Source organism: Manduca sexta, chromosome 17 (genome assembly GCF_014839805.1).
Source record: "Manduca sexta isolate Smith_Timp_Sample1 chromosome 17, JHU_Msex_v1.0, whole genome shotgun sequence".
Taxonomy (NCBI): Eukaryota; Metazoa; Arthropoda; class Insecta; order Lepidoptera; family Sphingidae; genus Manduca; species Manduca sexta.
In genome coordinates, this window is record NC_051131.1 from 15,125,234 (window position 1) to 15,142,283 (window position 17,050).

General features: G+C 34.2%; 1 protein-coding gene across 1 annotated transcript; it reads left to right on the forward strand.

Annotated features, from left to right (window-relative positions):
* Positions 1–21: 21 nt before the first annotated feature.
* LOC115450672 lies at positions 22–1,044 on the forward strand. The gene is made up of 2 exons (XM_030178741.2): positions 22–363; positions 779–1,044. Exons 1-2 carry the CDS (start codon positions 112–114, stop codon positions 971–973), a joined length of 447 nt encoding a protein of 148 aa, XP_030034601.1. The 5' UTR covers positions 22–111; the 3' UTR covers positions 974–1,044.
* Positions 1,045–17,050: the final 16,006 nt, after the last annotated feature.

Below are 17,050 nucleotides of genomic sequence, written 5' to 3' on the forward strand. Positions count from 1 at the left end.
ATCCTTACGCTCAGCATTTAATAATACCATAGAGTAAGTAATATACTATGTAAGAATTAAAACGTCCTTTAGCAAATCATTTTGACGTTTCGTTTTTATATTTATTACAAAATGTTATCAAAATTCCTGCGCAACACATCCCGCGTGAGGTCTCAAGCAGTGTTGGTGCGGAAGGCGCCGCAGCCGGTGGGGGTACGGTGGATGGATCTCATCCCCCCCTCGCAGTACGATGTACCGATACCCAAGAAGCTGCAGCTAGGCTACGTGATCAGAGAGTACTGGGAGACAATACCCCTGTTTGTGGTCACCGCGTTTAGTCTGGGATTAATGTGCGGCGCTATTCTATGGGCTTGTAGGAACAAGGTTGGTATTTTCATAATATGCTGTCATTCAGAAAGAGAATTATCGCCTTATTGGTTTAGTGATAGTGTCTCTAATACCGGCGAGGAAATCTTATAGTGTCTTGTAACAATTGTCAAAGGAGAAGAATGGTGAAATTTAAATTTGTACTCCATTTATGTTATACTTGTAATCATGAACAGCTAGAAGTGTAACAAAAGAGGTTAGGTCTATCGTATTTCTATCCAACAGTAAGCATATTATAGTCATATCTGACAAATATTAGCATAATTTATATGTGTCTACGGAACGAAAAACCTATTTGTTGATCAGAACACATCGAATCCAAGACCTCATGACCTGCGCTATCATTAAACCAATGTACCAACTATTTCAGATTAATATAAAGACTTTCATTCCCATTCTCAACACTTTACAGGTAGACGTAGTGTTCACATCGCGCAGTCGCGAAAACATTTCCCGAACTATGGACCTTCGGAACCCGACGATCCACAAGCTGATGATAATTCACCAGCGGTACGAGCCCTGGAATGAGATGCAGGACGTCCTGGATAAGATGATCACGGCGGAGAAGCGAGCACTAGTTCGCGCACAAACCTGCGCCCATCCTTAGGGACAGCTTGTTAAAGGGTGTAGTTGTGTCAGGATTTTGGATTTCTTTTAATAAAACAAAAATGACGTGGTTTTGGCTTTTCTTTGACTTTTTTTGGTTCTATCTCCGAAAGGTAGGGCAGAGGCGCAACTGGTACACCCACGTTTCGTCGTGTGTATTCCGTCCCATAATGTTATAGGGGGCGAGCCTGTCGCCGAATTGGTTACAAATTTCAGACTTCAGGCTGATGTTGAGTAGAAATATCTAATATCACTTTGCCCCTCCCAGGGATCAAACTTGAGGTCCCAGGACTTCAGTCGTATCGTGATATAACTAGACCACTGAGGTAAAAGCTTTTCTTTTCATTTATCAGATTCCTATATTTTATACTCGATAGTAGACAGCAACCATCATATTATGTTGGAGAACGTTTTGTATAGTTTTGATCAAAACAGAATCAAAATGTGTAGAGTAAGTAGTGTTAATTATGTACCTTGACAACATAGTTGCTATTTTGTGCCGAAGATGCTAAAGTTACCTATAAAAATATTACTTCATTCTCAATGCTGACTTTTATGTATAAATATTATTAATCAATACTGCGAAATACTTCCCATCGGCAGAAAGTTTCGCCAGTCGCAATGGGTATGGTCTGGCGGCTTTGGGATCTTGAACAATTTAGACAATTTCAAAGCGCATACTGCTTTTCCAACCGGTGCGATTTTGCTCGACTTTATATTTGGAATCTTGATAAATTAGGTATTTGCTTGAAACAGCTGCAGTGGTACACTAATGCACATTCTGTAAGACTGGTGTAACACTTTTGCCGTCAAGATACGTAATATCATTCGTTGTATGATATTTTATTTGAATCGTAGTTACCGTAAGACCCATTTTGAGCTGCAGTGGAGAATAATCCGATTCCTGTTGGCTTCCCTTTCGAAAATTATGTAAAACCTAATTAGCATTAGAATGTTTTGCAAACAGCATTCATGCATATTAGTGCCTATATGTTATGTTGGTTTACCTTTCGGAAAATTTCAGCCTTCGCCACTGTTGAGTTGGTATGTTAAATAAATACACAAACAATAACATTGATTGTACAAAGTAAATATAATCTATATTGCACAATCTGCATATTCCATAATTTTAATTACAGCGGTAATTAATAAGATTGAACGGGAATCCGCGTTGTTTGCCCGCGAATTTTGTTTTCCCAGAACTGAATCAAGTGCAGTAATTGGAAAATTGTTAATTAAATTCTGTTTACATTTTATAGGACATAAAGCTGATGCGGAGGAAATAAATGTCGTGACAGATGTATAAATACATTAAAATGATCGAATAATTCGATCATCGATTTTACTCAGCAATTTGGTAGGTAGGTACTTAAACACGCCACTGTGGTCCACGTAAGTATATAACGTTCCGGGATCAGCCTGTGTATACCCGGATTAACAAAATGATTATTGGTTGATTTGAGTAAATATTATAGTATATTTAAAAAATAATATCAGCCCTGTATTATATATACAGTCCTACTGCTGGGCATGGGCCTCCTCTACTACTGAGAGGAATTAGGCCTTAGTCCACCATGCTGGCCTAGTGCGGCTGGACCTCTCAGGTATGCAGGTTTTCTCACGATGCTATCCTTCACCGTTAAAGCAAGTGATAATTCACAAAGAATACACACATAATGTTAGAAAATACAGAGGTGTGTGTCTATTTGCCAATGTGCTAAATTGTATCAGATTAGCATCGACTGGCATCTTCGTGCAGATTCTTAATAACCTGGCAAAATTATGTCGAGTAGCAAGGGGTAATCCTTTGTCAGTGAACTCTATTGGGACAGTGACCATTAGATGCAGAGGGAATAAAAAAAGAAAATTGCTTAATCAGGTTGCATTTTATTGGAGGTGAACGATAACAATGTGTTTTGGAAAATTAACCCCTTAATGCCTAGTTATTACACCGTCTACAAGTGGCGGTAATATTGTGCTCTATCAAATAACGGGGCGGATATAAGCTCGGCGAAATATGGGTGGGTAAGGATATGACTCTGCCTAACCTATTGGGGATAAAGGCGTGAGTATGTGTGTAAAATAGTGGGCGGATTATCGATGAGAGTGCCCTCACGAGACTAAAACCACACGTCATTTTGAACTATGAAATGAATTTCCAACTAGTTCGAGAGACGTGCCTCTGAATATTAAGTTATTTTATTAGCCCATTAAAAGTGTTAGCTATACCTACCCCTTAGAGGAACGAGCGAAGTGCATCGGGCATTAACGATTCAAACCGAGATTGCGTTTGTGACAAGTATTTGATTAGAGATATCCTTTCGGGAATGCAGAGATTGGAAAACTCTCTTTGGGATGCTAAAGGACAATGCCCAAAACAAGGCTATTTTTGCGTCAGTCATGCGTCTTAACCAAATATCCACGAAAAATTATCATTTTAATTATTACTTCCTTTGTATTTATTTCAGTTGTAAGCGAATAGGGGTTTAAAAGATATGAAAAAGTTGTTTCATTGTTACAAATGAAACACCGGATAATTTACTTCCAATATGGCGAATCGATACCAATTCATAACAAATTCCCTTTTTAAAGGGAATAAAAAAGTAAATATTATGTACAATAAATATGCCTGTACTTGAATCTAAAATATATGTATTAAATATATTATTCATCTCAAATATATTGTTATAAAATTATATATTTTACTTAATAATTATGACTAAACTCCAAATACCCGGTAAAAAAAGAGAAAATATTAATCGTTCCAAAAACAAACATATGGCGACTTGTACTTGCATTGACAGAAATACAAAAGTCAGCTAAAACATGTCTGGACTTTATTTTTAATTAATGAATATATGGGTACAGATATTTATTACACTGGCAACTGAAATTAATGACATTTTGACACTTCAGATATGTTTGAATGTTAAATCATTAAAATATTTTAATATATTTTATCTTACTCAAGATCGGAGTGTTTTTCTTATGCATTTTAATGTTGAGTCGAAAAATCCTCTGTTAAAAAACAACGTGTATAGTGTGTGTTTCGACCTTTGAGACGGAAGGCTTTTAGTTAGCAACACAATGTCGTCTAGAGCCTAAACCCAGGACAGTTAATCGAAACGGCATATCCCGGCGGTGTATTAACTGCACCTTTGCGGTGCCCTAGCAACAAGAATATTTCTTGAACGAGCTGTCCAGCTTGTAAGTTATGTAGATTATTATTAATATACCCACAATGTGGGAAAAATCTTGCCAAAGTTAAAAAAAAAAACAGTTTAACAATAAAATAATCTGAACATGTTTACTCAACTTCTACATTATATTTTAGGTTTCAAGGCTGGAATGAGTTTGTGCTGCGTGCTACTTTCTCTACAACAAAGCTAATAGAGAGGTTCACAGACAACAACATGTCATGACCCGACCAGCGCTGCAAGAAGTCATTCACTCACTTCAGCAGTATATATATAAACGTGCTGCAGCTATATCAAATTCTTTTTATTTTGGGATGCCAAGAATATAAACTTCTATTAAAAATATACATCTATATAAAAATATGCATCGGATTTCGATTTCTGGTTTTATTTTTCTTTCCCTATGATAATTAACTATTAGCCTAATCAGGCTGTGAAGTGAGTTCCTGGGTTCGATTTCCAGGCCAAGCAATATTTTATCTCGGTGTTTCTAACATGAGTTGCCTGGGATCGGAATCCTCCAAAGAGGGTTGGCGTCAGGCATACGGCTGGTCAAAAAACTAAGCTGAATCTATTCTACAATATGTGTTGACGCCATATTGGAGTGAGATAATGGTAGGTGGAAATAAAGATTAGGTAATCCATGTAATAGAATAAATCGTAAGTCAGAAAAACATATACACAAAAGGTCCGGTAACATATGTATGCTCCGTGAAAAAACTAATATTCCGCAATACTATCTTAGAAGTTTTATTGGAGTTTCGTCTTATCAGATATGTTAGTACCTATCAGTTTCTTATGAGGGCAATTAAAGCTAGGTGAAAAGATCGTCCAATAATCGCTTATAGCAATAACAAGTAGGTACTGCAATATTGAACTTAATTAGGCACGTAAGGTACTGTAAAACGCTCTTTTTACAGTAAACATTATATTAGCAAAATAATTACAGAATACAATTTTAGACATTCTTTTGACAACGTCCAGCCAGAGAGAATAATAATAGAATAGTCGCCGCGTGACATATCTTCTCTTCTGCCAGCCTGCCCGCGCAGCCGAATACTTCCGGAAACGCCCGATGTCATCGGCTAGGTTAGCGGCACGTAACATCGGCCATCCTGCAAAGTGAATACCGTAAGGTATTCACAAAAATAAATTTGAGAAAGTAGAACTGAATTGGGTACCTATATTTTAAACAAATAGGGCCCAGCAACACAAATCAGAATGCTCATGTCTACAGACAGAATATGACAAAGAGAATTATAATATATATGGAAATAGAGAGCCTACTCGTTGGGTTTTTGTGCCAATCGACATTACGGCTGCTTCATACTTGTGAGGTAGAGGGCGTTCGCGATTTTCGTTGCGTTTCACGATTCAGGTTTATTGTGTTTTATTATTTTGCAAACGGTTTTAAAAGTGCAGAAGACGGCAATCCAAGTATTAAAATACTTAGAAGCAGATCTGCATTTGCTATGCCGTCGTAGTATAATATTTCTGACATCTTATTTACAGTGTACTTCTATCATTATCAATACATAATAATTCGATAGTAATAAGATCTAAGAATAAGATCGTTAATCAGACAAACATCATATTGAAAATATTATTTTTATTTTATTTTTGCTATAACATTTTGTGTACAAAATGCTTATAGTAAGTACTAATGATATTCACATTCAATATTAGATTTACAAAGTATTACACCTCTATTAAGCTATGTAAGCGCTGATAACTTGATCTTAGTTATTAATTATATTCAATGGAAAAGTAAACGATACTACTTTAAAATAAACTGTAATACACTGTAAAATTCCGAAATACTAAATAATAAAATATACTTAAAATTATTTTATGTCTAAAAATACATACTGTGACGAATAATAATTAACATTGATATTTATAATATGCTAAAACATTCTCAATTGTCAAACTATATTTTTATAACAATTGATTTAACTTTATAAAAATATATGAATTCTTTTGTATTTCGATAATCATTTTAATGTATCATCAAATAAATATCAAGTATCAATGTTCAAATAAAAGAGAATTTATTATTTTTATAAAAATTGCCTAATAATATACGATTCAATATAGAAATACATAAAAATTTACAAATCTAGAACAGCAATTAACTCTGAAACATACTAGATAGCCATATTATTTATCTTTGTCTTCATCAAAAGGAAATTCGGATTCTAGCATTATCTTTCTACACAAACAAGTGAAACTAATATTAACAAGAACAAACTTATTCTAAGCCAAACAAAATTATTTCACAAATAAGTCACGCTACTTTTAAAAATTGAAAATGTTCACTGGAAAAGAAATTAACATCAAGTTTACAATGATCATTATACCTATCCATAGAAAAAGGAACTATAAAGATTAGCATTCATTAAAATATACTTTCTTCGTCATGCGAAGGTTGTTTTACTTATGATAATAATATAAAAAAATATTTTATGTAGATATCAAACAGATTAATTTAACAATTTGTTAAATAAGAAAGATTAAATAATTATAATAAGAACTGATTTAAAACAGGTCTATGAAACCAGGTAGTAATCAACAGCGAAATGCGAATGCGATACAAATTGCCAATACATATTAGATATATACCATAACAGTGGGTATATGATCTAAATAGAGTATGTACTAAAAAAAAGGAGAGATTCGAACAATTTACGCGATAAAAGCAAAATAATTTCGCACTTGTGTACATGATATTATCTTTAAATTGCCATCACTTAACTATTAATTATGGGTTACGTGGTGGTTAAATTACAACATACAATAAACACAAAATGAGCATTATGATCAAATAACGAAATCATAAATAAGTCGTATACAAAATGATAATTGTTACATAAAATATAAAGGAAGTAATGCGAATTGCTGCAGAAATGTACGTACCGGTTACATTAACAAAACATCAACTAAAGCAAGCAGGTCGACGCAGGAACGATTGAATATTTTCTGAACGATGCAATATTATTAGGCGACACAGAAGATATAAATACAAATACATAATCGTACTCAGAGTAGAAAAATTAAGAAATGGTATTTTTGTTTAAGGCACGTTAACATTTTGAAATGTTAATTTTACGCTGAAGCTGTTGTCCATGAAGGATACATCAGTAAAAAGAATCACACTTGGACTTGATAATTTATCTATTTTAAACTCAAATCAAAGTCGTTTGCCCTTATGGTAATTTTAAAGGATCTTTTAGTAAGGGATCGTAAACACTGTAGTCACAAGAAATCAATCTTATGAGACTGCTAATCATTTTTGTAGATACATATTCTATTTTTAAGATGGGACAGCAAGGGCAGCACCTTTTACCATTTAAATATGAACGTGAAAGATAAAAAAATATCTGTATAAATAATAATAAACAATACGTGAACAAAAAAGCGGCGTTGGCCTAGTTGATTGTGGAACGGACTGCCAAGACGAATGTCCGCAGGTTCAAATCCAAAGGCACACACCTCTGACTTCTCTAAAAATATTATGTGTATATTCTTTGTGAATTATCGCTTGCTTCAACGGTGAAGGAAAACATCGTGAGGAAACCTACAAACCTGGAAAATTCTCTAGAGGAATTTTCAAGGTTGTGTATCACTACTACTACGTTGTGACTATAGGTTATATATCATCACGCTATGATCAAAAGGAGCGGAGCAGTAATGAAAACTGTAGCAAAAAGGGGGAACTTTATAACTTTTGAGAGATTTAAACGAAAACTATATCACGCGGGCGGAGCCGCGGGCAAAAGCTAGTTTACAATAAATAAAAATCGCTACACCCGTTCAATGAATTAAATAAATTGTTAAGTAAAAGTGTGAAATGTACTAACTGACGACATTCTGCTGGAATTCTGCTCTTGCCGTTAAATGTTCAGCCGCAACAGCTCATAAACGGGGTTGTTACTTGTCCTTTAACGCGTATGATGTCATGTTACCAGTATTTTCCTTTCCGTAAATATACAGCTTTAGTTACATCTTTCTTTAACCAACTCTGTTATGGGACCGACATTAACGGGTGCCTGGTCGCATGTTGTGTTGATTACGTTAAGCCCAGCATCAATGGCATCTTCCAAGACAGTTCGTATTAATATTTTTAGCTCTATCTTATTAAGTCCATTTGTGAAATAATATGCTATTGGCTGATTAAAATATTTTTTTTATGCCTTTTATTATAAAACCAAAGCGTAGTTAGAAAAAGAGCATTTTTAATGTGAAGCAAACTCTTGTATCTTTGTATGGATCATATGACACAGACAAAAAGACCAGAGCAAGTGGAAAATTATAGGATTTATTCCTGCGATTATATTAATTTGGCTTAGTACTCGTTTTACAGTTCTTGATGATGGTAGAGTAAAATACTTGCATAAAAGTTTGTAACATTTAGGACGTTTTTTTTTAATAAAGACAATGACAATTTTTTTTCCTCTGGTGAAAATCGTCTTCCCTTCGCTTTCGTAAATGTTTTATATTTTTGGAATAAACCAATTTGAGTATTGTATACCGCGTGTCTTCGGGACCTACTTGTAAGGCAGTAGATATGGTCCGAAAATACTTTAGTAATATCTGAAAAATAAAACATTAATGAATATTACTGTTCGAGCAAGGAAAAGTAACTTGTTGAGTAGGACATATAAGAAGCGGTACATTTGTCCCGTACATAACGTCAAAAAGGAAGAGTGGCTCAAAATTATATATTGTACTACTTTAAACTTTATGTCGCGGCAGTCGCGTTACTCATTCTCCGTGGTTAACTATAGGACGAGGACAGAGAGGTAGACAATTACAATAGGACGTTATTTTACAATGAATATTATGGTACTGCGTTTCGAGTCGCGAGTCAGAGGAAAGTATTTTGAGTGTTATGATTACAAAATACTGTAAGGCGCACATTAAAGCGCCTCGCCTCAGTACGCTTCGCCTAATTTGAAGTAGGACATTGTACCGGCTCAATGTTAAAATGAGGTTACTATTACATACTCTTTTTCATGTCATGTCCTACCCAATTCTAATTAGTAACTATACGTTATCAAATATAGGATGGTAATTTTGACAGCTCCTTCACATGAAGTTTCGTATTTTTTTTCGGTAAAATTTACTACAGGTAATATCATATTTTATTTTGAAGTACCACTCATTATCATAATGAACAATCACGGACTATCGCAAATCGCCATTGAAATAAAATAAATCGATAATATAAAAATTTGCATTTAGATTTAATTATATTATTTTTGCAAATATTCGAGTTGTTTGTAATTTATCACATTTATTGGTAAAAAATCTATAATTAATATATCTCATGTTTTCACGATTTTAAATAGTTAACACAATGATAACTGCAAGTGGTGTAGGGTTTAAAAAAACATAAATGAAAATGGCTTACCAATAATACATAGATAATTCAATAAAAAATATTTATATCATCTGAACATACCAAATAATTATGCAACTATCGATATCAAGTTTTATAAAAATGGTAATCGATAATCGAATACGTTCAATAACGATTATACCTTAGCCTCATCATTAGTGTGATTTGTCAAAATTAACATCCTAAATTTTAAAAAGTTTAAGTAAACATTTTCACAACTTTAAGTAATATATGTATATAGCATTACCGGTGAGATATGTGCTTCTTTCGGCCATTAAATCCATGTTTTCATGAAATGAATATCCGGTGTATAATGTTCTGTAACATAATTCGATATGAGAGACATGAACGGACAGAAAAGTGAAAGCCGAGATCTTTAGAGAAGATTTTCTCGTAGTGTCACGCACGTTAAAAGCCCTTCCCGCTAGAAAAATGCCTAAATAACAGTATCGATGCATAGCACTGTCTATTTTATATTCAGATTCACAATTAAAATACTATCCAGGGGATAAAAGCACCCAGCCTATCTTATATTATTGCAACTTTGTCCGTGTGCCAAATTCGCTTAGCACACATATATTATACACACATTATAAAAAAATTAAATAAAATTATATTAGTAAGCACTCAGGCTGCTGTTGTGCTGTCGCCTGTACTTTTAGTCCCAACTTACATACTTTTTTAATACGGTGTCATGTAACCACGGCAATATCCCTTTTTTTAGTTACTTTTTCCAATTAACAAAGCTAATAGAAATGTTTCCTCATCTGAATTCACTCTATTACTAACTGTCCAAAATGCGTAGCCAACTGTGAGCCCGCTGCGTGAACGCTACGCACCCACGGCTTGTTCGCTGCACGCCCGCCGCGAATTTACAGCAAATTCATTATGCATTTGATATATCAGTGTGATATATCGTATGCCGTCAGTGTGATATATCTAGGGTACAACATCTAGTCTAAGCACTTTTAAGGAGATATATAATATATAAGTATTTGAATCAGTTCAACCTGTAAATTTCTTGGCGCAACATGTGGAAAACATCTTACCTAGATTCAAAGTGGGAAATGTAGTTCTACATAAAGCACCAATATATAATTTATAACAGCTCTCAAAGTGCTTATGTATATGTGTACCGCAAGTTTTTTATGTATATTCTTGTCCTCTGTTAAGAGTTTTATCGAGAACTTTAATTCAAACTTGAAACCTTTTGTCCTGCCAGGATTTCCATCTATAACTAGTTGCTTTAGGGACATAATGTAATGGTCCTGAAAAATAATACAATAATTTATTAAAATATAATAAATAATAAATGATGCCATGTATTTATAACACAATACAAATGCAAGGAATTAGTCCATTAGAGATACAGCTCTGATATTTGTTTATTCAATAGTCAAACTAAAATAAGTAAATTAAACCAAGATGACGTAATAACGACAATCTTGTCTACCAACAGATTTTTCATAGTTTAAAATCAAAAATGAATATCGCATAATTTTAAGGTATGCAGATTCCCACACGTATTTTAAAAAAGACTATTTAAATGAGCAGATTTCGCCATCGCGGTGACTAAGTAAATATTATGTACGATTTTAATGAGTACTATCGATATTATTTTTATAAAAATATAAATGTCATTTACCATCAATCGCACAACCAAGATAACATGAGACATTTTGTCCAAATATTTTATCAGTTCCTTATCGCGTGCAAAACAAATAACAAAGCCCGGGGTGAATTAGTAAGAAGGCAGCGGTGGTCCGTTTGAATAAGCAAAGTTCTTTAATTATTTAGGAAATCGTAATCGAACTTATCGCAAACAAACTGCAATGGGAAATTTGAAAATTTTCAACCGGAATTCAAATTACGGAAACAAGGCGATATTGCCACTTAATGCAATAAATATTTTAACATGCTTATGAGAAAATAGGTATGTAATTTATTGGAAACTAGAATAAAATTTAAAAAGTATGCGTTGTTTTGTTTATAATTGTATTAATAAAATGGAAAAATTAAATTAAGATTCAGTTGTCATATTACAACAAAAGAGAACTTTAATATTTTACCATTTAATAACAATCATCAGATATTGTGGCAACTCGTTTGAAATTGTGTCAGACGACTTGCCACAATCTCTGTCATTGTGTCAGTCAATTTTTTATCGTATTTCGTTCGGAATTTTCATTAATGCATATTTTTTAACTAATTAAAATAGCCTCTGACATTTGTTTTTATGTTTTTACTTATCTAATTTAATTACGTACATAATTATTTTATAAATAGGGATAAAAGGCATGATTAGTGTTTTGAAAACTTATTTCCAGTGTCATCTAACTGAAAGTATCTTACAACAAAATTAATTTGAGGTTAGACCAAAAACAAATAGAGTGACTGTTTGAGAGTGACATACCCCTGGAATATGATCACAGACAATGAATGACAGAATATGTTCATGGTCACACACAGAATATGATCAGAATGCTCATGGCTACAGACAGAATATGATCAGAATGCTCATGATTACAGACAAAATATGATCAGAATGCTCATGACTACAGACAGAATATGATCAAAAGGCTCATGACTACAGACAGAATATGATCAGAATGGTCATGGCTACAGACAGAATATGATCAAAAGGCTCACGGCCACAGACAGATCAGATTAAATAAATTAAACAGTTACGCACGTTCGCATTGTCAGCCTGAAGTGTTGCGCCACCGATTTGACTACACATGACTCCAATCATTCCTGTCTCCAATGATTTAGTTTCTAAAAAAACAGCCTCTTCAGTGAGCCAAGCAGCAGGCATAACGAAGTTTTTCTTATGAATGTCGTGAATCGTAGTAATGTGCAGACATCAATTCCATATGCATTCCCAACATATTTACTTCAACAGACGTAGACGTTGCCATGGTAACTAAAAATCTGAGAATCTGGTAATTTTAATTTTGGCATTCAATGATTCATCACAGATTTATTCCGATAGTTCTCTTCACATTCGAATTCAATGTAACTTCAAATTATCATTTGTATAATCCCACTTCTGAATGTAAAACGCTCTTTTTACAGTAAACATTATATTAGCAAAATAATTACAGAATACAATTTTAGACATTCTTTTGACAACGTCCAGCCAGAGAGAATAATAATAGAATAGTCGCCGCGTGACATATCTTCTCTTCTGCCAGCCTGCGCCGCGCAGCCGAATACTTCCGGAAACGCCCGATGTCATCGGCTAGGTTAGCGGCACGTAACAGTACTTTCTACCTTACATTATTGCAGTCCATACTTAACCTCGAAATAACCGCGCTATAAAAATTCTGATTACTCCGAACTCCCATCGAATATCCAATTGTTTTCAATTTGTATAAAAATTAGGATATATTCCCTATAGTTTAGTGAAGGTTTTGTACAGACGCAAGCGTAGCCCAACTCTCATACAAAAATGGGCATTCTCCTTTGGAATTAATTATTTTTCTCATTCACCATGTTTTATATAATATTGGAAGTTTATTTCTGGATGTTTTAGAAAACTTATAAACTAGTTTATTTCTACAGATTTCCAACGCATCGCTGATACTTTTACTTTTACGGCTTATTTGTAAATTTTATTGCAGTTAGTAAAATTTAAATCAACATAAATATATTTTTGAAATAAAAACTCACACACATTTTAATAACCTGACAAAAAATCAAACCTGAATCTATACAATTTATAATTTCAACTGATGAGCCCAAGTTAAGACATAAAAAACATTATCTACTGAGAATTTGAGATGCAGTGCAAGTCCTAAAGTTTCAGTTTCAAGTGTGCTATTTTCATTCATGAAGTTTTAGTCCGACTTATTTTATTTAGAATCCTGAATGTTTTCCTGAAAAGTGAATAGTCTCAAGTGGCCGTAACGAGATGGTTTGCATCTCTTGCTCTTTACAAGTGTGCTTGTTTGCTGTGTTTAGTTTTGCCTACGACTTGAAAAGGTTCAGAGGGTTTACGGAATAAAGTTATAAAATCGCGGTGGAATTGTGAACGTATAAAGAGTCATATGTGACGGTCGAAAAAACGAATACAATATGTTTTTATTCTTTCATTTACATATGACATAAAGTCGCTAGTGAAAATGTATTCAAAGAAGCCGCTGGTGGTTTTAGGTTTTATTTTCAATAGAAAATCAAAATAGTATACTTACTATAAATGGTTTTCAATAAACATAGGTGTCGCCAGGCGTGGGTACTTTATCTACATTATTGATGTAGTCCAGTATATTATCGTTGTTTTTGTAATTTTTTTTGTCATTATTAGCCTGGAGTCGCAAATTTATGGCGATAGGCTCGCCTCTGATCACATCATGGGATGGAACACACAGGCGAAAAGCGGATGCCCTGGTAGCAGCTTTACTTACATCTTTGGGGATAAAGGTTGATTTTGGTCATGTTTTTTTATAAACTCATTGAGTGTAGTTTGCTCCCTATTAGAACACTCGAATTCCGTGTAAGATTACATTCAAGGTCTTTACCCGTTGTTTCTACACTATTTTGTCTATTGTGGAATAGATAGGTTGTGATCATGAAGGTCGGAGTTCAATACCATCATGGTTGATAGCAGCGTCAAAAGCGGGATTGTATTGAGTTTTGTTTATGTCTAGTTTTTGCTTACCCTAAACAATAATCCAACTTTCGATATACACCTTCTCTTTGATATACACTTTCATATACACAGTGGGGAAATATCCCTGGCTCACTTTTACCTATGTTAATATTTACTTATGTTACAAAAATGAGAAAGTTTTCATTTTGGTAAAAATTAGAAAAGACAATAAGTCATGGGACCCTCTTTATTTATATTTCGGGATTATTGGAAATGTCCAGTAAAAAGATTTAGAATCATTTGATATATATAATTAAATTTTCACGAATATAACAAAGAAGTAAGAACCTCGTTATAGTGAGCCAGCGGTATGACAGAAGCTAGGCATCGAACCTATACCTATAGGTTTATGTAGTGACTATTCCACATGACAATAGCGTCTGCAGGATTGATTCTTGTATCGAGACAAAAGTTTGTGAAACACAAAATTTGTGTATGCTATGGTAATGACAGTTGGAATAGAATTACAGGTGTACAGTTTGTATCCATTGCTTTTCATCTTGATTTCATTTACTGGTGGCACGTTTCTCATATGTGGGGAAGTCCGCCTGGGTAGGTACCATCGTAATATCTATTTCTGCCGCCAAGCAGCAGTGTGTAGTCACTGTTGTGTTCAGGTTTGAAGAAGCACATTGTAGCTAGTGTAACTATTGGACATAATAAGACCTAACATCTTATATCTCACGATGGCGAGCGTAGTTGAATACCAAACAATACTTTGTAATTCAAGGTGTTGGATGGTGTTTCTACTGCTTTTGAGTGGTCGTATCGCTTACCATCTGGCGAAAGGCAAGCTTGTCTCGTCATTCAAAGCAATAAAAATAACTTTCAGCTTTACCAGTCTTTTTGTCTTCTGTTAGACGTTACTGTGGTGTTTTATCTATATTTATATACAAAGTGGACTGGACTGGAGGAGTGCCCCACCTTTTTCACTGATCTATTTATTTGAAATACTGCACAAAGAATATACCTTGATCAATCAAATTACCAATATACCTCTATTTATTGGGCGTGAAATCAAAACCACAGTTGGTTTCCAATATTTTTATTTTTAAATTAGTGGCAGTGAAGTTTTAGGTATGCTGTGTTTATGAACGTAATCCGGTACTGCACCACGTCCGGCTAGCGGCTGTCGGCGCTCGGGGACGACCTTGGACCTACACTCGACCAGCATTTGACGTACAGGCTTATAGGCACACTTGGCATATTTTGAACCAATATTTGCGTCTATAACCAATCAAACATCAACTTTGTGCATAAAGTCGATATTGCTTTGGCTTAAGGCGCAAATATTTTGATAAATACGCTCAGGGTACTGTTGTTATAAATCAAGGCGAGACTTGATTAAAAGTAAACCGAGGCTCAATAACATAATGACAATTATAAAAGTCACACACTAGGCGAGTCCAGAGGGATGTCTCCTAATGGTCGATTATGTTCGTGTTTCATGCAAACAATGCAAGACCATACTCTATGCAAGGTTCCAATATATGTCCGCTGTATCAGCTGTACATTAGGAGAGAATGGGTAAAAATAGTATTTTATCAGTAAATGCAACCTGTTTACAGAACCTTAAAGTATTTTGAACATATCGCCAGACGAGAACCAGACAACCTCGAAAAGATGCTCATGGTTGTAAAGTTGGAAGGGAAGAGACCACGAGGAAACACCACACGATGGATAGGCCAGGTTTCCAGCGCTTTGAATGTCTCCATTAATACAGCATTTCATCAGGAAGAAGACCGAAGCCGATGGAGAGATATCACTGCGAAGATAATTGAGAGTCACGATCCTTAGTAATGAGGGACCGACTGGGGAGAGAGAGATCATTAAATATTTGTTTCATTAGTGTTACACTTCAGTGTGTAGACATACTTAATTTACAAGCCTGTTTGAACGTCAAATGGATTTCGTCAAGTGTAGGTAGACCAGAATTCTTGAATTTTAAATTTATATAAACATATTTGGCACTTTTATTCGTTTTAGCAATCTATAAACAATTATTTACAATAATAGAATTATTTTGAAATCGAAAATATTCGTAATGTCATGTCTGTATCATAAAATTTAAAAGAATATATTTTGACGAAAAGCAAAATATGTTTCATAATATAATGGTAAACATAATTAAGTTTTAAGTAAACATTTCTCCATAATCACTGCTATTTTATTAGCACGATTTCTGTTCTATGGTTTGTAAATAATTGTTTATAAATTGTATTGTTTTCCATATTGGCACGTTATTTGAAACTAAAACTGCGTTCATGCGATTCCACTAACATTAGTTTACGTATTATTTTTGCACAATGTGTTCGTGTGTAACAAATAACCGATTAAAACAATTCACTATTCATTCCTATAAAACGAGATAAGAAAACGAAATAACCATTTCGAAAATCAGTTTTTTATCTTTACCGTATTATCTAAACGTTATGTATGTTTATTTCGAATTAATACGTCATTACGTGTACCTAGTGTTAGGGATGGGAAACGGTGGCCGTCGTATCGACTATCGACATTGAGCCACATCTCTAAAACCCCGTTATAACTGGCGTACCATTGCTTTCGCGTAACTAAGCCTTCATTTTGAAGATTAATTAGTACATTATTATAAAAATGCTACATGCATTACCAACCATTTATCTTCGAATTCTTCACGTTTCTTGCGACAAACATGGTCTTAAATCGATTATTCGTACAAATAGAATCCGATAAAGAATCGATACTGACCCACCATTTCACATTCCTGACGATAATATTGTTACGGCAGCGTTCAACAGTTGTTGTAGATGATACTTAATAATTATGTCAGTCAGTTAACTATTATGA